General features: G+C 35.9%; 3 protein-coding genes across 6 annotated transcripts; 1 reads left to right on the top strand and 2 right to left on the bottom strand.

Annotated features, from left to right (window-relative positions):
* Positions 1–1028: 1028 nt before the first annotated feature.
* LOC125841274 (pentatricopeptide repeat-containing protein At5g25630) lies at positions 1029–6888 on the top strand. Of its 3 annotated transcripts, none has more exons than XM_049520370.1 (4): positions 1029–1164; positions 2592–2704; positions 3233–4126; positions 5738–6888. In XM_049520370.1, the coding sequence occupies exons 2-4, from the start codon at positions 2600–2602 to the stop codon at positions 6626–6628; spliced, it is 1890 nt and encodes a 629-aa protein (XP_049376327.1). In that variant the 5' UTR covers positions 1029–1164; positions 2592–2599; the 3' UTR covers positions 6629–6888. The 3 variants fall into 3 exon arrangements, with proteins under 3 accessions (XP_049376327.1, XP_049376328.1, XP_049376326.1); XM_049520371.1 differs by having other exon boundaries at positions 1115–1263; XM_049520369.1 differs by lacking the exon at positions 1029–1164 and having other exon boundaries at positions 2567–2704.
* Positions 6889–7570: 682 nt separating this feature from the next.
* Positions 7571–9436, bottom strand: LOC125841529 (uncharacterized). Of its 2 annotated transcripts, none has more exons than XM_049520684.1 (4): positions 9412–9436; positions 8353–8463; positions 8135–8259; positions 7571–7971 (listed from the first exon to the last, which is right to left on the bottom strand). In XM_049520684.1, the coding sequence occupies exons 2-4, from the start codon at positions 8435–8437 to the stop codon at positions 7738–7740; spliced, it is 444 nt and encodes a 147-aa protein (XP_049376641.1). In that variant the 5' UTR covers positions 8438–8463; positions 9412–9436; the 3' UTR covers positions 7571–7737. The 2 variants fall into 2 exon arrangements, with proteins under 2 accessions (XP_049376641.1, XP_049376639.1); XM_049520682.1 differs by lacking the exon at positions 9412–9436 and adding an exon at positions 9325–9350.
* A 592-nt stretch (positions 9437–10028) lies between these two features.
* LOC125878437 (beta-adaptin-like protein A) lies at positions 10029–25770 on the bottom strand. Its single transcript, XM_049559687.1, has 11 exons — positions 25549–25770; positions 24512–25028; positions 23532–23656; positions 20121–20319; positions 16351–16579; positions 14078–14244; positions 13665–13874; positions 12333–12443; positions 11959–12135; positions 11342–11785; positions 10029–10588 (listed from the first exon to the last, which is right to left on the bottom strand). Exons 1-11 carry the CDS (start codon positions 25599–25601, stop codon positions 10298–10300), a joined length of 2523 nt encoding a protein of 840 aa, XP_049415644.1. The 5' UTR covers positions 25602–25770; the 3' UTR covers positions 10029–10297.
* Between the last annotated feature and the right edge of the window lie 863 nt (positions 25771–26633).

Raw genomic sequence — 26633 nt, 5'->3', positions numbered from 1 at the left:
ATGTTATAATTATCATTTTCCTTTACATTATCAATGTTCGTTACTACGTAATCTTTCATGTTAGATAATATAATGTTTTAGTTTTAATGACTAATATGTTTAAAGTATTATTTTATAAATTATGTGATACTAAATTTTCGCACGAGGCGCGGGTAATTTTACTACTTTTATAATAAAATAATTGATTTAAATAAGGAAAACATTTAAAAAGGGAGAACAAAAATAAATATGAATGTAGGCCATAAAGATGTGTCACATCACCTTGTCTATATTTTTCCTTTATATAAATATAGATTTTGTAACTCGTGAAATATAATTAGATGTCTATTATCGCACAATGATCATCTACTAGCCATCTTAAGGAAGACATAGATTGATCAAATTTCTATATAGCTTTTACAAAACACTACTCTCGTTTGACAATAACTTCTTAATAGTATGCAAATGTGAAAAGGTGAAGACTACAAAGGACAAAAAGAATATGAAAAACTTAAGATAAGAAATATTTTGAAATCACACTCGACATTTAAATTATGAGTTATGACATATTAAACAAAAGTAACTTTTATCAAATTGAATACTTGATATATTATAATAAGAATTGCATAATTAAAGTTATTGGTTTGAGCTTGTATATTTCTCTTCAATTTTTGTGCAACTCATCACACACTTTTTATAACATTTTCAAAGTTCTTGTACTTAATTAGCATGAGATACACAAACAACATACATGTTTAAGTATATATAAACATCGTTATAACAATTCCACACAACGTAGCATGGAACACACGTGCAATGCATGTGCCCAGCACTAGTAATATTATATTTGGCAAAATTGTTACACAAACATAAAAAGAAAGGGGTTTTTCTTGTGAAAAAAAATACAATGTAGCAAACTAAAAAAGAAAAAGAGGATTTCATTCAAATTGTCTCTTTCAAAATTTCCAACCTCCCTTGTCTCCAATCTCCATTCCTTATCTTTTGGAAGTTGGAGGGACTATATTCTTATGCAATCCATTTATACTTATTTGTGGATAAGATTTTTTTTTTCAATAACAATTGGTGAACTCATTTTCTTTCATATAATAAGTGTAATAGTAGCTCATGCAAATTAAGGTGTCCCTCTCTGAATTCTCTTCATCCAATCCCATAACTCCAACGAAGGTACTAAAAAGACTTCACCTTTACCTTTCTATTCCTTTTTCAAGAACTCAGCGATGCTAAATTTGGTTTTTGCTCATTGATTCTTGAATGTATTTTAAGGTTTGTATTGGGATCATCTTGTTTCTGAGTTCTTTGTGGTTTTCTTGGTCAGATTGTTTTGGGGCGAATTGGGTTTTCTGTAGAGTGAGTAATGCTTGTTTTGTTGATTGCAGAAATGGGTTTATTTGGGATTTCATTAGAATTTCTTTTGTTCAAATTTTTGCTGTGTATTCTGAATTTTTTGGGTCATTTTGTGTTTCTATAGTTCTCTTATGCATGTGTTTTTATGTTCCCTTCTTCAACCCTTGGATTGGTTGTGGCATTTTAAAATTTTTTTTTGATAACTGTGTGTCCTGGTCAGCTTTGGTGCTCCTAGACTAGTTCCATGTGATATTTGCCGCCTCCCACCATCAACATGGGTAACTTTGTCCACCGAGGCTTGGATAAGGCTAGTACAGATAGAAAGATATCACCTTCTGTTTTTTTGTCTGTGCTGGAATTTGTGAGACCTCTCGATTCTCAAATCACTTGGCAAATTCAAATGTTAAGAAAAGCATGTTGATATGCACTTTAATAAATAGTTCTGATTCTTTGGGGGAGGGATTGTGGTTGGGGTTAAGGAGAAAGGGAAGGAGGAGAGCAGGGTAGGTTCAGACCTTGCACCTATGGATGTCTGAGACTCACATGATGAGTTCCATCAAGTGAGTCCAACGATACAACAAACACCTCGATTCCAAACTAGTTGGAGTTGGCTAAACGAATCCTCTATATACATTGCACTCTATTTGCAGCCATTTTATTTTCGTTACTAAATAATTAGCCTTCAAGAAACTAATCTTGATCTTTACTGATTGATCTCAGATTCTCAATCCTTTTTTATTTTGAGTAAATTTTCTGTAGACAATGGATGTCTTGATGTCGATTCACTGTGTATACCTCTACTGTTTTAGCAAACAAGCTCCTCCTTAAACCTGCAACTTACTTTCGATTAATTGCATAGGCTATAGAGGTAGTATCAGCACCATTTAAGCTTTGATATTTCCCTGCAGTCTGTCAGCTTCACAATTTTGTTACTTTGTCCCTGAACATCTGATACAGTTTTATAACTCTTTGCGAAAGAGTTCAACCAAACACACTGATATAGGAGGAATAAATTGCATGAAAAAGTCGTAGATCTTAATAGTTATGCCTTCTGTTCTTTAGTGTTTTGCACCAAAGCCAGACCTTGATCTATATATTGTACTTCCAAATTTGCTAAGTTAACACTACCCTTTCTAGTTAATTTGTTTGTTGGATTTGAGGAGCTTCAACGGTAAGCCTGTTTACATATTTTCTAAAGCCAATCAAATATACCAATATTCAGTTAGCTAGCCTTTTCATGTTTTCAGGAAATTACATGGATGATTTTAGAAAAGAAAGGTCCAACTGTGAAAAATCTCGCAGGAAGTCAGGAATGAAGACCCTTATCAGAAAAGAGTTGTTGCATCCATTCTCAATCAAGGTATAGTTAATGTGATAACATGTTACTCAATCTTTTCCAATTTATGACACCCTTCACAGTTTGGAACGTTTCAAAATGTTTGACATCATTCTATTTTTATACAACTTGCAACTTTCAAGAATATAAATCCATAAAACTATTTGACTTAAAACTTTGATGAGATGTTTTCTCTATCGACTAACGTAGTAACCATTAAGTTAGTATTTCTCCTTCATTATCATGTATACAGAATATAAGTATATTAACATCTTCAACTCTGGCCTGTTGGGAAAATCACATTATGTTGTAGATTCTCTACTTTTCAGTATACTGCTTGTATATGGGAGTTTTTCTCACTGTTAATTAAATTATTTCCCTTTAAAAAGGGAATCTGAAAGACTTCTGTCTACCATAGGGCTATCCCTTCGTTTTGAATGTTTTTTTTTTAAAAGTTTACAATTGGTATTGCACCTGTTGTGGCATCTGTCCTATGCATGTTTCCGAGTATCAGTGATTGTTGTTAAAATTTGAAAGCTTTCATGATTGCAGGAAAAAGATTTAGATGATAAGATGCCACTGCGCCCAACACCACAATCTAGCCTCTGTGCCTTCTGTGTGAATGGTAATAGCTGTAGAACTGTTCGAGCAAGAACAAAACTGATGAACACTGTTTTAGAAAGAGGGAGGCCAGAGGAAGCCCGGCAAACTTTTGATAGCTTGATTAAAGGAGGACATAAACCATCTCTAATTACATACACTACCCTCCTAGCAGCTTTGACAGTCCAGAAGCGTTTTAATTATATCCATTCCATTATGTCTGAAGTGCAAGAAAGTGGTATGAAGCCTGATCCAGTTTTCTTCAATGCCGTTGTTAATGCATTTTCTGAATCTGGGAACATGGAGGAAGCAATGAAAACTTTCTTGCAAATGAAGGAGAGTGGGATAAAGCCTGCAATCAGCACTTTTAACACTTTGATCAAAGGGTATGGAATTGCTGGAAAACCTGAAGAATCTATAAAGATAATGGAGTTAATGTCGCGGGAAGTTAATGTGAAACCCAATTTGAGGACATACAATGTACTTGTTAAAGCATGGTGTAGCAAAAAGAATTTTACTGATGCATGGAATACTGTGGATAAAATGATAGCTTCTGGCTTACAACCAGATGTTATCACTTACAATACAATAGCAGCAGCTTATTGTCAAAATCATCAAACTGAAAAAGCTGAAGGAGTGATTTTAGAAATGCAAAGGAACAATGTGCACCCTAATGAAAGGACTTGTAGCATCATTATAGCTGGATACTGTAAAGAAGGTGAATTAAAGGATGCATTGAGGTTTGTATACACGATGAAGGATCTTGGAATGCATCCTAACCTTGTTATTTTCAATTCGCTGATCAAAGGCTTCCTTGACATGTCAGACAGCGACAGTGTTGATGAGGTTAGTATTGATATGGCTTTTGATTGATAAGTATTAACCTTCTATTAAATGTCAGAAAACAATCTAGCGATTGGTTGCAGATTATAATTTAGATGCCACTGTTCTTCACTTTCAAATAAAAGAATAAATAAGGGGCGGAGGGGGGTTAACCTATGTAACTTCTTCTTTCTTTGATGTTCAACATAGAGGTTTAAGCTATCAGAGTGAAAGACTGATATTGTATGACTTTGAGGGAAAGAAAGGTAGGGACCTTGTATGCTTAAATGTTGGAGATGTCAAAGTAAACTTAAATAACTCAAGTTGTAGCGACTTTCAACTTCTTCCCCTTTATATGTTTTTGGGGTGAAGTAATGAACGTAAAAGCAAATCTATGATTTGGCAGACTGCAAATCAGATGAAATAATATCTAATCTAACACAATGAGAAGACACCTGGTTTAGCAAAAGTAGATACAACAAGCTTACCCCACTTTTAGGGAAATTAGTACCAATGACCTCAAGGATCCTTGCACCTCAGCCATACCACTTTGGCAAGTCCTCATAGGCAAAATATTGTTACCCCCATATTGAGCCCAATTTTAACTAGACTGTCTAAACAGAATATCTGAAAATCAGGCTATGGACCGTTTCCTCTTGAATGATGGAAACTTTTTGACTAGCTAGAATGAAAAGCCAACTTTCAAATTGAAATCACGGGGTAGGGGTTGCAGAAGAGGCACTTTACTTCTCTTACTCCCATTTCTGTCTCTTCTTATTTCACAATTTGATAGAAAGCAAAAACGTGTCTGTAGGCTGGTAACCCGGAAAGAAAAAAAAGAAAGAGAAAAATAAGGGTAGAAAAGCATAAAGAAAGGGAAGTCAAAGATTCAAAACAGAGTTTGAACGACTAAAGCATTCTATGCAGTCAAGAGAATTAAAAAGCAGAGAGAATAAAGGTCAAAGATTCAAACAGAGTTTGAACAACTGAAGCCCTCTCTCTATGCAGCCTCTAGTAGCTTGGAGTGAAAGTTAAAATCACATTTCTTAAGTTGCTTATTGATTGATAATATCAATGCTTTTACCTAATAGAAGAAAATTGAAAGAACAAGCAACATGTCAACTTACTGAAAAATGTTTATATAAGGCTGTCAAATGATGGCAACACAAGTATTATTCATGTTGTACAAGGCAGACAATCTTCATTCCCCAAATGAAATCTTTATTAATCTTACTTAATAATGCTGTTTGGAGTCTTCTTATCCAATTAATAACCTATGATATGTCGAAATAAACTTCCCAAGTACATTTGCATGTGGAAATGTTAGCATAAAATCAGTACAATCTACGAGATATGATACTATTTCAAGCGAAATTTGAGGATGTATGTTTGCATGTACACGTGATTTTAAGTTTGCCTGCGTTATTCATTCACTAGCTTTTTCCTTCTTAAGTTCCAGTCCTAGTGCATTTGCAGGTTAATGCTTGCACTGAATGGTTGAATTTTGCAGTTATATGCTTCTCTAGAATTGTAGAACTTTTGCAGCTTTTTTGATTACTCTTCACATGCTTGCCAATTTGCTTAATATTTTACTCATGATGTCTAGTAAGAGGTTTACTCCATCCATTTGATCAGGTTCTTACATTAATGGAAGAGTTTGGTGCCAAACCTGATGTAATTACTTTCAGCACCATCATGAACGCCTGGGGCGCTGCAGGATATATGGCTAAGTGCAGGGAGGTCTTTGATGACATGGTCAATGCTGGCATTCCACCTGATGTCCATGCGTATAGCATTTTGGCAAAGGGTTATGTCCGTGCATTGGAACCAGAAAAAGCAGAAGAGGTCCTGAATGACATGATTAAATCTGGTAATCGTCCAAATGTTGTGATTTTCACCACTGTAATTAGTGGATGGTGCACTGCTGGTAGAATGGATTATGCCATGAGGATCTTCGAGAAGATGTGTGACTCAGGAATATCTCCTAATCTGAAAGCTTTCGAAACTCTGATATGGGGTTATGCAGAAAATAAAAATCCTCGGAAAGCAGAAGAGGTAATCCAAATCATGGAAGCATTCAATGTTCAACCTGAGAAAAGCACCCGTCTGCTTGTTGCAGAAGCCTGGCATGGTGTTGGATTAGCTGAGGCAGCCAATGGAGTGTCCAACTCAGGTGAAAAGCAAAGGTCAACTAGCAAACTCGATATGGAAGATGAAACAGAAGTGAAGAACTTAGAAAAGGTCTACCAGAAGGATGCTGTCCATCACTGTTATCCCAAATGTTTGCAGATACCCAATGAACTAATTAATGAACCAAAGGGGGCAGTAACTGCACTTAAAAGAAGCCGTATGGTGCTAAGAGAAACTGAATTTTCGTGTGATACTTTGTCTGCTGCAACAAGGTCATTGCATATTAGCTGTAGATTTGGAATGCGGGCTCCTGTTATTTGCCAGAGACAATTCCAAGTGCAGCTTTGTGCATCTGGTCAGGTTGGACACTCAAGTACAGCTGTGTTCTTGAACTGAAGAAAGAAGGGGCAGTAATTTGTGCACCTAAATGCAGCTGGATGTGAAAGTAATGTGCTAAGAGTCTTGTACATATAAAGAGTGACTTCAAATTGCTGATCTCTCCGTACATGGTTTTGTAAAGTTTTACTGATCTTTTAACTCAAATTTCTTCCATTTTATCTGTATACTGTGCAGCTGTGTAAATCATATTTGGATATATGCAAAGTCCAGTTGTAAATGCACTGTTCGATCCTCAGTATTCTTACCTCCATGAATAACTTTATGTAGTTTGAATGTTCACTGAGAAGTATGTCTTTAACTAGTTTATATTGGGACTCTTACCAACACTCATTTAGAATGAAAAGACATGTGGAACTAATTTTAAAGTAAACACAAGGAGAATCCAATGTATCAAGGCATGATTTTACTGCAAGACCATATAAAGAATGATTGTTAAAATGAAAAAGGAAAATGCTATATTTTCATTTTATATTACTGTTTAAACACAGGTGTTATGAGAGAAAATTGACTATTGATAATAATTAGCTCAAGATATCAGTATCCCTGCAGATTAATTAATATATACTAACTAGCAACTCTCTAAGGCATATAAGCCATTACGGTAAGAGACTGATAACTTCCTTTCTATAGGCTTAATGGCAATAAGAATAATTTACCATTATCAAATTGGCAAGCCATATGAGGCTTCCAACCTCGATATTTTCTAAACTTCACAAAAACTGCCTCGACTAAACAATGAGCTCTTGCCAGATTACTAAACACTGTTTGTGCTCTCATCACATGTCCTAAAGAAACTTGGCAAAGTTAGCACAAGTTTCCACATATGGGTCGCATCAAACTGCATCACGTAGACACAATGTTTCAGCAAGTATATGATACTCAGACTGGAAAGCCCAAAAGTTCACAAGCACATCCATATAAAGATTCACCACCACAATATTTTATCAAAAATAGCGGCAGAACATCCATTCATTGACTAATCTTCAAATGTTTTCTTTAAATCAAGTGACCTAAAAGATACAAAAACGAGACAGCCTTTATAGTGGCTTAACACTTGTTAGATCCATGCTCCACGAATCACTCAACAGTCGACAAATCAGAAAAACTTAAGTAGCTGTCTTTGACTCGGAAGCTGTAGTGCTTGAGTAGACTGGGTGAAGCATATGACCATCCTTGGGCTCAACATGCACCCATTTGCGCCCACTCAGCTTGTGGTGCTCAAATTTAACACAGCCTTCTTTCAAAGCATAAAGTGTGTGATCTCTCCCAATTCCAACATAGTTTCCAGGATGAAATCGGGTTCCCCTTTGACGAACAATGATATTTCCTGGAATCACTCTCTGCATGTAAAAAACTGTGTATCAGCAAGAATTGGTTTCAAGAAAGTTCTATATGCAACATTGGAACAAAAAAGTCTCTTTGTGAAATGGCTGAATAGAAAAATTTCTCTGAACCGATTAAAATGCTTCATCCATTTTGTTCCAGAAGAGGAGATTTTCTTACCTCCCCCCCAAATTTCTTCACTCCTAGATTCTTTGGTTTTGAATCACGACCATTCTTTGTAGACCCTGCTGTCTTTTTGGTAGCCCACCGCCTAAACATCAAGCTCAATCCATCTCCAGAAACATCTTAAATTTGCAGAATGGAAACATATGTCAAGAGTCTCTAAACATTTCATCTATTACCAAAGCATATGGTTCAGGAAAGAATGGAATACATACCACTAGCGGTATTGTAAGCAGGTGTGCTTGTTACCAGCTCTCTTATATTTAACCTCCTAAACAACGATGTTGCAGCATTCATCATGTAATTCACCAAAACCACGCTGGGGGCTGAAGAAATGGATTAGAAGGTAGGTTAACTACAAGATTAGTTCATGTGTGCACCGGCATGAGCATTTGCAGCTACTCAACTATTTGATTAGTCCCCCATATAGAGAAAAATTTTCAGAACAGATGCCCCGTAACACGATACTTACTTTAAACGCTTCCAACCACCAATTTCATTCCCTAATACCCCATCCCATAATGAAGAGGATTTTCTCCGGTCAGAGTGGAAGAGACAAGGAAGATTTTTTTGTTTTGCATTTCACATTCTACTAACGAATAGTCCAGGTTAGTCGATTCCTCTCTCTAATAATCAATAATCACACTGTAAATTTTTAATTATGAATTCTCCAGCATATTAACGTAACTCAATTGGTTTAGATGAACAAATTTAATTTTAAGGATATTTTAATTTAATCAAGGGTCATTTTGATAGAAGCATTCCTAATTTCTCAAAGTGTAATAATATATATAAGAAAAATACAAAATTTGAGTTCATAATACAAACTCAAATCCCAGGTCTGATTTCAATTCATAAAAAGTCTGAATCAATTCATTTAAAATTTAGATGTTTGCATGATCCAAAGGGTAAATGTAATAACTTTGATATTACTTATCTTTTAAACAGAAGCAACAACTTTGGACTCATTAGTCAAGGTGGCAACAGAAGAAGACAACTGATTACAGGGAGGAATAATACTAACAAAGTACAAGGGCGGCTCAACCCTAAAGTCAGGCACTAAAGCAGTAAATCACTGTAGCTCCAAAAGAACCAAAAAGCCCTAAATTCAGTTCAAACACACAATGATATAGAAAAAGGGAAGCTCAAATACATCTGAAAACGTACAAAAAAGAAATAAATTCGACCCATAGGCAAGATCAAACGAAGAAACATATCAAATCCAAAAGCAGAGACGGTAAACCCAAAATATGAAAGAGATACAACATACATACCTGGGAAGGGAAGAGATAAAAAGCAGAGTATCAGTTTGAACAAATTAAAATGTTAATGGCTTTCTATGTCACAACACACAAAATGAAAATAAATAATTATGTACTTATCGTTAGTACTTGAAATTTTCTTAATGTAAGGAATTGAATTTTATTTCTTCTTCTTTTTCTAATAAAAAAATAAAATAAAGATAGTCAAAAGAATTTATTTTCGTAAACTCTTATATATTATTAAAAAAATTATTTTCAATAGCCTATTCTTCAAAGTACTACTTGCAATGCAATTTTATATATCTAAGTTCATATTTCACGAATAATTTTATTGCATTAACCATCAATCTTCTGTCAATGAGTCCTTTTAAGTACATTGAATTTGTAGAAGCAAAAGTAGTAAATCCGGCAGAAGAACAAGTTTAACATCAACAACTTGTGCTTCCGACGTTAAGAATTCTTCCAATAATTCCGAGTCCGAGTCGTTGTAGCACTGCTATTTAACATGACACAACTTGGAAAAGATCTAACATGAAAGTTGATATATTACAACCAGCACGGTTGTTCCTATTTCATTTTCTTTCTTCTTACAAGCCCTTCATAGATAGAAAAAATACAAATAACAGATGGAATTTGGAAAAGATCACTTAAAAATTGGCCACAAAGGTTCACCACCACGCCCCAGTGGGGCTTTTCTATTCAATTCACAAGGTACAAAAAAGTGATCTTTTGCCGGAGAATTACAGGGTAGGAAAGCATGAAACACTCATCTTGGCTCATGTTGTACACCACATTGTGACTCTTATTGAACTTGCTACAAAATGAAATTACAAAAGGGAATGTGAATCCTCCACTAATACTTCTAAGGAGTGTTACAACAAGAGGGTCGTCCGAGTGACTATGAAAACCCAAATTTGGACAAGGCTGACTGGAACAACTCTGAGAAGGCCTGAGATGTACTCTGATCATCAGCTTTGATCTTTAACTGTACTTTACACGATGATGAATTAACTACACACTCTACAAGATAGGTAGACGGTTCCTCTGCTTTTTGTGCATAGAAGAAGAACTTGAAGTTCGGGGCTTGACCACCAGAAGCTATGCAATGGATTGAATGGCCTTGCATATGATGGATAAGTGTTTGAGGAGATGTCATAATAGCCACTCCTTGTGGATTAATGGAAGTTTCCTGGTAAAGGAAAAGAGAAAAGTAGTATCAAGATGAAGGCGATTCAACAACAATAAGGGAGGTCATAATAGTAAAAGTTACCATATTCATATCAAGGACACAGATAGTGTACAAGTATCCAAAAGTTACAAGGCTACAATCACCGACTCACATTAATACAACACACTTTTTTCCCGAATTGTTGCAAATAGATGGCATTTTTCCTATAAAAGTGAACACAGAAAAAAATTGGACATCATGCAACAGTGCAATCGTATCAGAGGGAAGAATTTATCCAATGAAGCTTATTTGACCAGCAATTACTGCTTGATACTTCCAAGTTCCAATAAGTTTTGAAGTTCTAATTTACGAGTAATAACACAAATTAGTGAAATGATTTTTTTTTGAAAGAGGTAACAGAAAATTCCTGACATGATTCAAACATTATTTTCTTGTGAATAGAATTTTTAGAGCGGACAACTAAAGGCAAAGTATCAGACTGTGCAAGATTTTCTGGCAATAACTGCCTCCTCAGTAACACCTGATATAAGCGAAGATTCAAATGTTTCCTCTTATACCTCTAATAGAAACTATTCAGTATATCCCTGAATGTAATGGAAAGAGCACAGCCACACTCTAATTAAGCTGAAGCTGTAAGTAGTTCAACAGAATCCTACAAAATGCTCTCTCCAGGCAGTGGAGGTATTTCCTAGGTCTGCCTCTAGTGAACAAAAGAAATGATCAAGAGATCACATACTAAAAGTAAATGTGCACCTGTGATATTGATATTGGAAGTTGACGCCATTTCTGCTGGAAAGCGTTTGGTTCTAGAGCAGCTTTAGTGTTGAGCTTCAAAACAGGAGGTGGAGGAGGGGGGCTGGCTGCAGCAGGCAAACCAAGACCAAGTAGATCATCAATTGCAAAAGTAGCTGATGGCACATTTGGAGTAGGTTTGTAATCCAAGGAAACAAGATCAGTTTGAGATGGTGCAGCCAAAGAACCATCATATCCAGGAGCACTGTATGCAGAACTATTGTGGATAGAACCTTTACTTTCTTCTTTATCGGAAGTACTCAAAAGTAAATCCTTATCATTAGCCTCGATTCTCTGTGCTGGGACTACATTATCAGTCGATTCTTCCCCAAGAGATAAATTTCCAATTTCCTCGGAGAAGGCAAATGGCCCTCTATGTTCCTTGTCAGTGAACATGTAAGAAGGCTGCAAAAATGGTTACACTTGAGAAATAGGTAAAGTAGATTACTAGGGTCTTAGCAAAGATAAAAATGAGAAACATGTTTTATCCTTGAATATATGTAGTAACACTGAAATTACACTTCTGATTATATTCCTCAAATTACACAATTGATGAGAGCGAAGAACATCTGGGATACCTTTTGATAAACAACAGAGAGGCTGTTAAACTCATCGAAGATACGATCTTTAATTTCATTACTTTGTGTATCAGCAAAGACAGAAACAGCTTGCTTTGGAGGATTCACCACACGCTCTGCTATGGAGACATTGTACTGCAGAAGTCTATAGTATAATAATGCCCTGTCATGGACATCCTGCAACAATTCTTGGCATCATTTAGAGGCACACAAACACTTCATACTCATATCTGTTAATCAACTGCCTCAATTTCAATCAAGTTGGGTTAGGTGAAAGAATATGTTGCAACCATTCTGTTCTATTTGGGCCTACTCAATAATTTGTCTCTTATATCAGTCATTATCTAGAAAAATAAAACAAACAGATGGGATACCTGATGAAAATCATTAACACCAGCAGCCAATGCAGCTCCCAAGGCTTTCTGAGTCTCTGGCGGTCTTCTAAAAAAGCACTTAACTACTGCTGTAAGAAGATGTAAACGAACCTGCACAACACATTGAAGCCAAGTCAAATAAAACCCCATAGACATTTTATACCTCATAAATGAAAAGGATAGAAGAACTATAATTATGCTGTTTAAGCTAACATGTCAAACACTACGAATATGAGCAGTTCAGTAACACAAGTTGGAGAATCGACAGCACACAGAGAAATAACAGAGATTAAAATACAGGTAACATCTGCAGCCGGTCACACACAGTAAGGCAGTGCATCTAAAAGATCAAAAATTGTACAAGAGGCTTTGCTTTGCTTTTAAATTTTAGGATCACAATTGCAAAATTTAAATACAAGAAGGTGTTAGAATCCCCACTTGAAGAACAGGTTCTTCCATTTCCTTTCCAGATAAAGCCAATTCTGAACAAGACCTCACCTGGAAAGCCCAAGAAAAAGAAAACAGCATGCGTACCAAAATCAAGACAACAAGGTTGTTATCTTGTACAAGCATTAAAGACAACGAAGGTGTGGTTCTGTGAAGGGAAAAGATAGGCACGAATCATTCTGTTATAGCTTTACACTTTATAACAATAGTCAACACTTTATACTTTTTAACGTGGCATTATATGTATGCAGTACAAAATAGCGGACTTAATAAAGCACTCTTGGAGCTTTTGTTGCAAGAGCATGTGAATGGTCTGACCTGAGTCAACATCTTATGTATCTTATTTTATTATATGTATAACACTTTTTCCTCTATGAAAACTACATTTTCAAATGCCTTTTAACACACGCCAACCTTCATTCTGTTAGAGGATCCCAAACAAGAAATTCACATTTTTATTTCATTAATTTTCATTGCCACACAAAAGCTTTTCTTGTATCACTTCAAAAGGGAAACTAATGACCACGGATGATATGAATGATGTGGATGGCTTCAAAGTTCAAACTATAGAACCAAGAGATCCTAGATTGAAACAATCAGGAAGGAGGCAACTGAACATGGGGACCACCTTTTGCAATTTTGCCGTCATCACCTTTGTACTAAGCAAGTCATTCACTAACTTGCATCAACAAACTACAAGGTTACTGACAAAAGTTAGGGAGAATCAATGCTTACTCCAAACAACAAATCATTTTCAAGACTTAGGGCCTTCCAAATGAGACTGATCAGATTAGAAAGATCAACAGCAGGGCACGAAGGAGTACAAAAATACTTGCATACGAAGAAAAGCCAAAAACATAAAAAAGAAATATGCAGCCTGATTACTTCTGCAGAGTGCTCCTCGTCCCAATTCTCAATAAGACTCTCCAATACGTAAGGAGCATCTTGCATGTCTTGAGCATATTCCCCCAACATCCAGATAAGAGCTGCCTTGGCTTTGGGTTCCTGGACATTTTTGCTACTAATATTCCCTACAACTGCTATACAATCATGGCTCCATTGAGGATATTTCCTAAGGAGATCTTTCACAAGTACCTACATGAGAAAAGCTTAAATGGTCAGACCAAACAAGAACAGAAAGACATGAGGTCTCGCGTAATTTCACATGTTTAATGCACTATTCCTCTAAAGCAATATCATTAGAGGCTATTGAGATGCAACCCCCACCCACCCACCCCATCCACCCTAAAAAAATGAAGAAAAAACACAAAAAATAAGGGAAATGAGTGACAACATACCAGAGTTTCCGCAGTCACATGGTCCTTCTCCATTTCCAAAAACTGGAGAAGCCTATCTACAATTGCATTAACATCATATTGTTGTAATGCTATTTTGCCGACAGCCCTGATCGATTCTCTCGCCATGGGAATGTCAACATTTGCAGCATATTCACATAGTTCCGTCACTGAAGCCAATCCGCAAAGAAATCAACATCAGACTGGCTAGTCAAAAATGCAAACTAGTCGGGAGGCAATAACTTGAAGTTTTATAAAATTTGGATATTAAATCCCTTGACAGTACTCAGATGACCTAAACATCACCACACAAAAAGAGATTTATCGATTTAGTCATCTCCTTCGTTCAGTCTTATTCTCTATCTTAAGCATGGTGCACATCCAGTCTGACTCTAACACTTATCCTATGTTATTGAATTTGGTGTCAGCTCTTTTGTGCATTCATCAACTAGGCATATTGTACAACACAGTGACTAATATAAGGGGAAAAGTCAATCAAGTTCCGGAATTCTTCAAACTCCCTGTCTTGCAAACTTCTCCTAAAACTCAAATCCCAATGCACTCCTTCCTCATTTATACTCTATAACCGTTGAATCGACATCCTTTTATGACAAGATATTCAATACATGTTAGGAAGTGATTCTCAAGATGTTGTTTCCGCATCACCTATGTTCCAAAAACTCACCCTACTCCCATCACCCACTCTCCCACTCTGAAATATACATTTTCATTGAACTCTTCCCACCCCTTTTTTGATGCAAGCCAAGTTCCATCAAAACCTTGCACACAAAGCCAAGTTAAGGAGTTGGTAGACTTTTCATCAAGACGCTACTTTGGAGACTTGGGGGTTCGGGGGTGCGCTTGAAAGGAAAAGGCATGAAGCTCAAGAACATGTTTCTCACACCCCAAGCAAGCTCAAATACACATCTTCAAGCTATACTCTCTTTAATCATGAAGACGGAGCACTTGAAGGTCATCGAAGGTTGACACATGATGGCCTTCAAGATTTGGAAGATAGTTTGGATGAGAGAAGAAGATGCAGCCTTATATGTAATAGCTAGTCTAGACATAGGGGAGAATAGCTCAGTTAAACCTAGATTTTTTTTTGATGTGTTGAATTCTCATGAATTGAGTATACTCTTGAGGGAGTTTGAGGCTAAGACCTTTGTTTCTTGACAATGTTTGATGAGATTGCTTGCTTGAGGATCATTCCTCTTGAGTGTGTCTATAGTATAGGTGCTTGTTTGGTGTTCTTAATAGGAGGTTTTGGTTTTGATATAGCCATTGTTGCATGTTAGCTCATTTTTGTGTCTTGTTCTATAGAATTGGTGCTTATTGGAATATTGCTAATTGGGGGTATTGTTGTCATATAACCATTGTTCTCAATTCTTATTCAACTTGTCTCAACCATTATTCTAACATTTTTCTTTCACCATCACTAATGTAGTATATAAGTCAACATCTCAAAATCCATATCCAGTCAAATCTATAGAATAAAAGTGAAAGAACAAAATATTCACATATATGGATGAGCAATATAGGCAGGGTCTTTACAGGACATGAAGAAGCACATTTTCCAGGAATTTCCTTCCACCAGATAAATTTGTGTTAGCTAAGGAATGAGTGCATGCACATATAGTATTTTTCTTATAAGCACGCCTATATAGTTTTTAGCAAGAAAGTTTCATTTAAGAATTTGATTGGAATAACACTTCATTTAAATTTACTGATCACTTTTTTTTCAGCATAAAACTACTACTAGTTCTACTGATTTACCACTTAGTTCAACTGATTATTGTACAAACTCACTCTTTCTTACCCTTACCCCCCCTCTTAAATTTACACAACNTTAAATTTACACAGCTTTACAACTAATTTTACTAATTATTGTGCAAAAACACTCTTTTCTTACCCTTATCCCACCTTAATTTTTTTTTTCAGATTTGTGGCTGGGCAACACCAATAATCTCTTTGATCAGGATCTGACACCAGGAAATAAGGTATACACAAAGACCTTGAGGTAGAAAACTTTCATTTAGTTGACTGATATTGATACTCACCNCCCCCTCTTAAATTTACACAACTTTACAACTAATTTTACTAATTATTGTGCAACACTCTTTTCTTACCCTTATCCCACATTAATTTTTTTTTCAGATTTGTGGCTGGGCAACACCAATAATCTCTTTGATCAGGATCTGACACCAGGAAATAAGGTATACACAAAGACCTTGAGGTAGAAAACTTTCATTTAGTTGACTGATATTGATACTCACCAATTTCGTATGTATTGCTCTCATTTGCCACGGCAGTCAGCATCTCAAGCTTTAGCTTTTTGACATAAAATGGCTCATTGTATTGGCAGTAGAAGTGCTTGTAGTCAGCTGAAAAAATATAGGGTGCACGCATCACCAGCAAATGTAGATGGCTTAGCACAGCATAGGATTGCTCTGGACCTCCTGAGCTAACTAATGTAAGTAGAGGTGCTTTTATACGCTCATATACCTAAACAGAAGAATGAATAAATGAAAATTAAAATTCAGCCATAGTTAAAAATTAAGATGCCTCAAGAAGAAAATTACAGAAGATTTTGCGCAGACTATATTTTGAGTAACAGCATTTTGCACTTTATGCAGCTGTTAGGTAACAAAGGTTGTCAGACCATTAATTACAGCATAGTTTAGGCGGTTACATAGCTAAGTGTGAGCAGTCATAGTTTTACATGTCCTCCATAGGGTAAATATAGTCATGAACACTGTAAAGTGTTTTCCTCAACATGAAAATTCTAATGTGTGCCTATAGAATGAATAATATTTCAAACATTAGCTTTTGTGCATTTTCTCACTATCTCCACCTTGTTTCTCTATAAGCTCACAGAGACTAAATTTGGTGAAACATTTAAAACCAATAGAGCATGGGAACCCCATTTGTCTATAAACTATACCAAAGGTTTGTTCCAAGGTTTTGCGTGATTGACAGCTAGGGGACCAATACTGACAACCAAAAATTTGAGGACGAAGAGGATCATCATATGTGTAAGCTAGTTCTATATGTGAATGAGAGAAGATGTGGATCACCTCATGTTGCAATATCAATACAATTGTGGTGGGTGGTTTTGAATTGATTCTGAATACAATGGATGATGCCGAGACAAAATCCAAGATTTTTTTTGGACTGATCTTCAGAATATTTTTTTTTGAAAAGGTAACACTTTTATATGTATCCAAAAATTAGACCTGACACAAACAGTTACAGGTCACCATAGTTACTAAGGAGTATCAAGAAGATCTTCAATCCTACAACAAAAGCTTATATAGAACCTAAGACATCCATAAATGATTCTAGATCTTCTATATACTCCTATTTACACCAAAAATAGAAGGCATAATGCATAAACATGACCCTTAACTTGACATCAGTTGACAACTATGACTTTAACTTTGGGTGTGTACAAGTAGGCCTTAAGCTTGTATAAAATTGAGCAAATGGACACATTCGTCCTACATGGCACCCTACATGACAATTTTGTGTCCTACATGGCGTCCTACGTGTATTGTGCCATGTAGGACACTTGTGTCTACTTGTTCAATTTTATACAAGTTTAAGTGTCTACTTGTGCACATTCAAAGTTGGAGGGCATAGTTGTTCGCTGAAGCCAAGTTAAGGGTCATGTTTATGTATTATGCCAAAATAGAATAAAGCATGGCAGACATTTTGGGTGTGAAGTTGAAAACTTCCCTACAATATATCTTGAACCGACACATTTAGGGAGCATGACAAGCTACAGGATGACGCGGTGAGATGAACAAATGTGAGAGGAGATTGGCCACATGGAAAAAGCATACAACCATTTTTAGTATTGGATGAAATTCCATATTTACCAGTGCACTCAATGATCCCTTCAAACATTGTTAAGCAACTAGAGAAAATAAGGAGAGACTTCCAACGGGAAGGCAACTCTGAAAGAAGAAGTATCCATCTAGTAAGGTGGCCCGCAGAAACAACTCGAAAAAGGTGGAGTACTTTGAGGGTTAAAAACCTGAAACTCCAAAACAAAGGCCTACTCTATAAGTGGTTATGAGATTTGGGATATGAGCAAGTACACCCCTGCAAGAAAATTATTTTAAGAAAAAAAAGGTATGTGGGGGTGTGGGTGTGGAAGAGTTCTGGTTCACCAAATCAGCAACCGGTTACAGTGGAGGCGCCCTCTGGAACAGATAAGGATATGATGGGGGGATTCCACCAGCTGGCTCAGCTCATGGGAGATGGAAGAAAAACCAGAATGTGGGATGTCGCAAAGTTTCAGACCTTTAACCAATGGTTGTGAATCAGGAAGAAAAATTAACCATACGAAGTTGTAGATGATTGTAAACTGAAATTGAGGGTAAGCTCCACAATTGTTACACAACAAATATGTACTAGAGTTCTGGAGTGTTTTCCTCAACATATTTGAAGGGTGATAAGTCATGAAAGGCAGCAATAACAAGTTGACAAGAACAATGCATTATAGAACTTCCCCTAAGTGCATGGAAGACAGTAAAATCCACCATCTTTTGAGCAGTTTGAAAGGAGAGAAATAGCAAATGTTTTGAAGAACTATTTTTTTACATTAAATATAAATGTCTGTAGATGTTAATTTCTTGCATAACATGATTTTTGTAGATGATACTAATTCTTTAGTGCACTTGATAAATTTCCTGTAGTGTAGAAGAGACTTCTGAGTCAAAAACTACGCTTCAGCCCCGAAGAAGTTAGGGTCCGGTAAATGAATCCTCACTGACCATGTTTCTGTAATAAAATATTGATCCCAAGCCGGATATCAAAAATAAAATATTCATCTCAGGCCAGTATTTGACAAAATAAAATCAAAAACAAAAGTACTAGAAGTTTTGTATATATTTTACTGGCATACAATACAAAATCGTACTAGGGCTAAAAGACTCCTCTAGAAAGCATAGGATAGTAAGTAAACATACTAAAATGACTAAATCATATCCTCTAGTAAATGATGTCAAACATATAGGGTTTTTTTCTTTCAATCTTTTGCTAAGTTCCATGAATTCCAAGAAATTGTAGGATAAAAAAAGAGAGGACCTCTTAGTCCCTTATATGTACATAACATGCATTCTGTTGGTGCAATTTAGTAGAGACGTTTAAATTACTTCAAGAGAGAGAGAGGGTTGTCATAGGTTGATGGCTAGCACGAAATAGTCAATGATACATGCAATTATTTGATACAAAGGATTCATATGGCCAGCTCCAACTAATTTGGAATTAAGGTGATGATGTTAATTGATAATACATGTAACAACATCGAAAAGGATAAAGTTAAGGCTAAGGAATTGCTGAGTTACTGCCTTACAGGAGGAAATAACCCATCAGAAATAACCAACTCATTGGATATTTACATTTTATGTGTAATGTACAGAGGATTAAGATTTTAAAATTGGGTCATTTGACAATTCAAGCTGCAGGAAACATTAGTTCAAGCTGTCTGTTTTCCCTGTATAACCATATGGGATCTCAACTGACTACAACTTAAACAGCAGTTATCATAAACATACTGAATTTCACATGCCCCCTCTTACACAAGGCAATTTGGACCAAGAAGATAATAAATAAAAGTTAAAAGGAAACGAGCTGTCAGGAAGCATAGTCAGAAGGCTAGTGGAAAATAAAGACAACAAAGTTAGTTGACTTCTTGGACAGTAAACAATTTAGCTGAATTATTTTTTTTGTGTTGACAAGGGAACCCGCAGACGCTATCCTTCGAGTGCGTACAGAGCAAGCCTTGTTCCAGTGTAATGGCCCGCAAACCACGCAAGAGAGGTAAACTGCACTAGGCACGCCCCGTGCAACAAGCTCGACCGAGAAAGTATGCAGGGAGTTTGAGCCTAAGACCCCCATTTGGGAGATCACCCACTCAACCAACTTGGCCACCCTTGCGGGTACTTTAGCTGGATTATTAGTAAAAAGAGATGGTCGAGCAACCATAGACAATACCATCTACTAAGGAAACATTTCAGATGAACACTAAAATGGGAACCTGTTGATGAATGTCAGCCATGGAGAGTGTCAGTTGCAGAAATAACTTGATTGTTGCCAAGACAACAGCACCATTAGCATGTTGAAGCCTATCTTCAAGAAGATTCATCATGTCAAATATCTCACTACTGTCAGAAGGCACATACTTAGAAACCAGATCAAGAACAGCGCATTGAGCCCATTCGCTGAATTCCTTGAACCTGCACAATCATATTTGAAAGATGAGGCAATCTCTCGCGAGAAAGTCCAAACACCACAATGCAGAGTAAGGGAGCTAGAGAGGTCTACTAATTTTTTCATGGGATTTGACAAAAAAAAGATAGTAAAGTCAACATTGACACAGAAATTTTATCATCCGTGTAGTATAACTGTTTTAGCAGATTACAGAAAGAGCCTCCCATGCAAAAGAGTCTTACATTACTGCAAGATCATAAACGGCAAGAGAAAATATTAAACATGTAACAAAATGACAAAATATAGAGAGGAGAGTGGGAAATTTAACTATTCAAAGAGATATCCTCACCGAGCACTTTGAGCTAGTTTACAACCTGCCTCTTCCCCAAGTACGCTAGGCTTTTAGAAAACAAAACTTTGTTTCTTTGATAGAATAGTCCAAGAATTTTTTTGATGACCAGAATACATAGTGCAATAATAAAAAGAAGATAAAACTAATTGCAGTCCATCTTTCAGCGGAAGGATCGGGACTGTAAAGGGCATTGAAACATTACATTCCCTCCAGAGTATTACTGTTAAATTGTCTACTTCAAATTACAACCGAAGGCAACTTTTTGATACATCATTGGTCAAAAGCAGAAAAAAGCTTACTAAGAGTTCCGCAATCCTGAAAACTTTTCTCCAGAAACCATTGGTCAAAAGCAGAAAATAGCTTTAAAAGTATTTCAGTCATTTTAACAGAGAAGTGTTTCTCACCACTTATTTATCAAACACCCCAACGGTTTATTACTTCCTCCATCCCAATATATGTCACATTCTTTCCTTTGTAACTAGTCCCGAAAAGAATGACATTTTTCCACATCTAGTAACAGTTCCACTTCAAACTTACAATATCCTTGATGAAATAATTTTAGCCACAGAAATTTCTATGGCTTATTTTAGACCACAAATTTCAAAAGTCTTCTTTTTTCCGTTAAACTCTATTGCCTAGTCAAACATCATCACATAAATTGGGATGGAGGGAGTATTAGTTTGCACTTCTATTCACACGTAACTACTTTTTTGTAAAATCAGTTTAAACACTTTTTTTTTTTTGAGACAAAAATCAGTTTAAACACTTGAAAGGTACTTTTCAACTAGTGATGTTATCAGCTTCTTTCAATTAGCTAAGCTAAATAGACTCTTACTTAAAAAGAGAAAACAATATAAGTCACATGTCTAAGACAAATAAGGAGAGAGAAAGAATACGAAAAGGAAAGATGAATAATTTACTGTAGCACTGTATGCATGACAAGTTGATTAGCAACATCAAGATGCAGCAAGGTATAGCTTTACATCTTTTTCATCTTTTACAAGTTAACTTCATAAATGAGTTTAACAAAAAGGTTAACTTTGGAAATTTTCTCCTAATGAGAAAAAAAAATTAGAAGAAATATACGGACACACAGGAGGAGGAAATGTTCCAAAAAAATAAAATAGAAGATATAAAACAAGAAGTCAAACCATTCCCTTTGGAGATCAGTATAATATACAACTATGCTTGATAAAAGAATTAAGTTAACATTCACCTCTCTAAACAAGCACTCAAACCATTCCTTTTGGATATTGGTTTAACTCCAGAAATGAGAAAACCATCCATCTGAATACCTGTTAATTATCCCTTAAGTATCCATAATATGTAAGCTAGCTATTGAGGTTGAGTTAGACCTACAATCCATTTTTCTTATATGGTGTCAGAGCTAGACACATCCTAATTCTAGGTTTATCCAAATGTCCAGGCTTGACATGTAGGGAGGAAGGGAGGCTAGTTAAGTGTCCTACATGGATCGAGGAAATGAGTTGTGTCTCCTTGTATGTCTTTAGGAAATTCTCATCTCATAAGCTTGTCCTTGGGGTTAAGTTAAGCAAAAAGTCCTTTTTATTTACATGGGTATTACAAACAAACCTATCCATGTTATTTTCTTTCCCTATCGTTGGATTCTTATATTATATTATTCACACTCTAATTGTTCAAGCCTGGACATGCGAGGAGGTATTAGTATGTCCCATATTGGTTAAGAAAATAGATTGATATCTTCTTATATGGTCTTGGGCAATTATCAGCTTATGAACTAGCATATTTAAGCTAGATATATCCCAAATCAAAACTAGATGCATAATTTTGTTTTTGAACATTGTAGTATCGTGCTCCATCTGAATACAAACTGCAAGCATAGTACTTTCATAACGAATTACCTTTCTACAACAATTACTACACCCCAATCCCAAGTAAATTGTGGTCGGCCATATGAATCTTCATTAACCATGTCACTCCATTTAAACTCATCTCCGGCCAATGTAATACAGAAAAAAAATATTAAAAAGTACTAGAAATTCCCAATAGCTTCTACAGACCTATAAATCTCTGACAGGACTGAAAGACTACAAGAAAGTATATGACCTAGAGTAAACATACTGACGTGACTAAAACATATTACTAAGTGTTGCATGTATGGATCTTTTTCTTCATTTGTCACCTACTTTTTCTCTAAGTTTGCATCAACTCCAAGAGATTGAAGATAATCAAATGTAAAGAAATTCACTAAAACCATCAGTGCTAACATCCTTCTCCTATGACAGCAAACTATCCTATAGCGTATTCCCTCCAGGAAAGACGATGCATAAACAAGTGCATGTAACCCATACTTTTTCACAATCAACAAGATTCGATGATTTTGTTTTTATCCCAAAAAATTTACATTATCATTGAGTCCCTGAAGACGACAAAAGATTTTACATGTTACTGGCCATTCTAATCTGAAGAAACTATTAAAATTCTCTGCAATGTGCCACTAAACTAAAAGCATATTAGCCTTTAGGAAAGCATATTAGCCTTTAGGAAAGCATGTTAGCCTTTAGGAATGCAGATTTACTAGCAACACTTATGTTCTATAGCATTCAAGCAAGCTAAACTACTTGAAATCCTCAAAGTCTCACAAATACAAGACCTTCCTAATGTTTAAAACCAATAAGGTATGTAAGGAAGAAAAAAAAACAGTATCGCACCAAGTAAGACATAAAGTACATATCAACTTAATTCAGAAATTAGTGCAGAAAATTACACCACAAACAGGTTTTTTTTTTCTTTTTGATTAGTACACAGTTGATTTACTCCATACAGTACACAGACATGATCACAAAAAAGTAAGAAAGTAGATTGGAGATTATATGCAATCAAGTAGTTATGACAACAGTCTACCTATTCAAAAGGTAATAAATAAGTGGCTTGCTTAGCAGGGTTTCTCTTTCTGTTGATGCTTCCTCAGATTTGGTTGCTTCCAAACCCCAGATTTCCTGTAGAGCGCACAAACAGTTGGCTACAACCTGAAGAAAGAAGAAAGATGGATATGATGAGTAAATGATAAAGCTAAAGATCATGATAGTACTGCTTCTTTTGCACATGAAATTAGAGTTGCTAAATGTTTTCTGGTGATAAATAAAGAGCTTTGAGATTCTTTGAAAGGCATTCTATGTTGATGCATGTACATGGAAATAAACCATGATTGGAGAATCTTAAACATATTGGGAACTGGATCAATACTTAATAATTGTCTGAAGCAAAAGATGAAGACTAAGGAAAGATATGTCAATTTTTCTTAGAGTAGCGCCATTCCATATACAAACAATACAAACTAAGTGACATCTGAAGACTATTACTTGAAAGTAGCACGTACTCTGGGATGGTATAAACAAGAACTTCAATGCCATCTATTTTTAACTGAACAAAAAGAACCACACAGAGAAACTTCCATCAACCTGAATTTTCTCTTCTCTCAAAAGTAAACTAGCTTCCAAACCATAGTCTAAGTTCTCTATTGCTTTTCACACGAGGAACCAATCAAGCTTCTAGAAAATTGATCTATTTCTCTCAAATTTATCAGAAAACATTGTAAAATTATGCCAATGTCTGCTCCAAGTATTGAAATGATTATCTGTTATGACATGCATGGAATCCTCACCATCTATGCTGAAATGCTACCCAATGGAATAGAGAGAGAAGGAAAAACTGAAACCACAAAAGAGGGAAATCTATGGGTACATCAAAAAAGTGTGTCCAACTACTTTGTTGTCATTGAAAGTCATGTAGCAACCAAATAGTAGGCGATAATTGCTTTGAAAACTCAAGCACAAGAAACAGATGAAAAGAAGAAAGATGTCATGCAGATTACAATGCCAGACCTGAGCTTCTCGGTCATTCAGCATCAAGTGCTTAAGCGTGGCAGGAAAATCCGCATCCATGCAAGTTGATTCTGAGATATGGTACAACTTCAAAACACCCATGGTTGCAACTGTCCTAACATAACTATTTGAATCCTTCAACCCTGCACCCAAGGGGCCAACCAAGTACTCGACCAAATTTGTCACCCGCAAAGAACACAGGCTCCGTAGAGCCAAACCACGAATCATGGGATCTTCATCTTTGCAATCCCTCTGAAGAAAATTAATGGTCAAAAGCGCGAGATCTGGGTTGTGTTTAGCATAGTTACCAACATAAAGGTAGCACATCTTCTTTAGCACAATGTCTGAGGTTGCTGAGCACATAACCATTTCGCTGAAAACTGAAGAAACGTCGATCCCAATTGTCATACACGAGATCACCTTCTTAAACAACTCCCTCTTTGCATCATCAGTACCCGGAGCTCGACTACCCGCCAACTGCCTAAGCTGCATCTTCAAATCCGAAACTTCCCCTTTTCTGCCCCAATCAAAATTAACATCAGTATAATTTCACACACTGTTTTATACTGCATGTAAAACTCCAACCTTTGCCATTTTGAAATCCCTAATCTTTATTTACAGCAAGCAAAGCTCATTTTCAACCAGAAAATTGCCTTATGCAATTATAATAAAATAAGACACATGATACCAAACAAACATCAGGTTATTAATACAGAATAATTACGCAAAACTAGTGAATTTTGAATTGGTGAAATTTCTTTAGGTCAATGTAGGAAATACCCATGTCATGATCGAAGCTAGAAAGTCCAATTTTGATCGTTTCTTAAGTAGTTCAGTAGTATTTCCCACTTGGATATTTCAAGAATTCAACTAAAGACAATTAATTTCATCCCCTTTTCCAAAAGGGTCAGGAACAAGACAATGAAAAACAGGAAAAAGGTCATACTGGGTGTGGGGGTTTTGAATTCTCCATCCTAAAGGGTATACGAAAGAGAGAGAAAAAACTGCAAGGAAAGAAAGGAAGGAAGAATTGTTACCCGGAAGGTTGAGAAGGTGAAGGTGATCGATTAGTTTGAGCCGGAGGAGCCATTGATGCACACCCACTGGATCTTGATTCTTTGTCTCTACAAGAAATGGATCTCAGTTTTGGTTTATGTAATCCCACAGTGCAAAGGATCAAAGTCAGTATTGGAGAGAGTTTTTGCTTGCTGGTGTTCTGAGGCTTTCTGGCTTTCTCTGGCTAGTGTGACATGGATGTGGAAGTATCAATATTTACTTACATAGCCCTTGAAATTGGTGAATATGATACATTAGCCTCGCAAATTAATAAGTAATGTTGAACACATTAAACTCAATTTCCACATGAATAAAAACTTGCACTGTTTCTAAACCACTTGATTTTTGCCTAGTATTAGGAGTAAGAGATTTTATTAGTAGTTTTTATACAAAAATAAAGGGATAAGGGTCTGAAAAATATCCCAGTTTTGGTCAGATTTGCTGTTGCGATACTAAACTTTCATAAGGACCTATTACCTCCCTAGACTATTCAATACCGTACTTTTTACCTCATGAACTACTTAATAGTGTATTTTAAAGGTATATATGTGTCCACGTGGACACATTACTATTTATAATTTTGCATTATTCTTTATGTCAAGTGGGAAAATATATATGTTTAAAATACGGTATTAAATAATCTAGGGAGGTAATAGGTCCTCATGAAAGTTTAGTATCGCAATAGCAAATCCGACCAAAGTTGGGGTATTTTTCAGACCCTTATCCCAAAAATAAACTATGTCAAATTTGTGAAAGTTAAAAGGAATTGAACCCTTATTATTAAGTAAGGTTGTAATTTAATATATGTATAATAAGTAAGGTTTTGAGCGAGGGTATTATATGAACCTCTTGTTTTAATCTGGCTCCGTCTCGATCTTGTAGGATATATGTTTCTATATTCAATTTCTTTTCACAAGAAAGAGTAACGGAAAATTTCATAAATGTTAGATGTTGAGGATAAAATATTAAGTAGCAGAAATTAACTTTTTCTTATATGAGGAGAGAGCAATGGACATTTTGTAATTCGAAAAAATTGTGGAGTGAAGAGAGAGTATTATGAATAATA

This window comes from Solanum stenotomum, chromosome 10 (genome assembly GCF_019186545.1).
Source record: "Solanum stenotomum isolate F172 chromosome 10, ASM1918654v1, whole genome shotgun sequence".
Taxonomy (NCBI): domain Eukaryota; kingdom Viridiplantae; phylum Streptophyta; class Magnoliopsida; order Solanales; family Solanaceae; genus Solanum; species Solanum stenotomum.
Note: the sequence above shows the minus strand (reverse complement) of the source record. Positions and strands in the feature narration are given on the sequence as shown.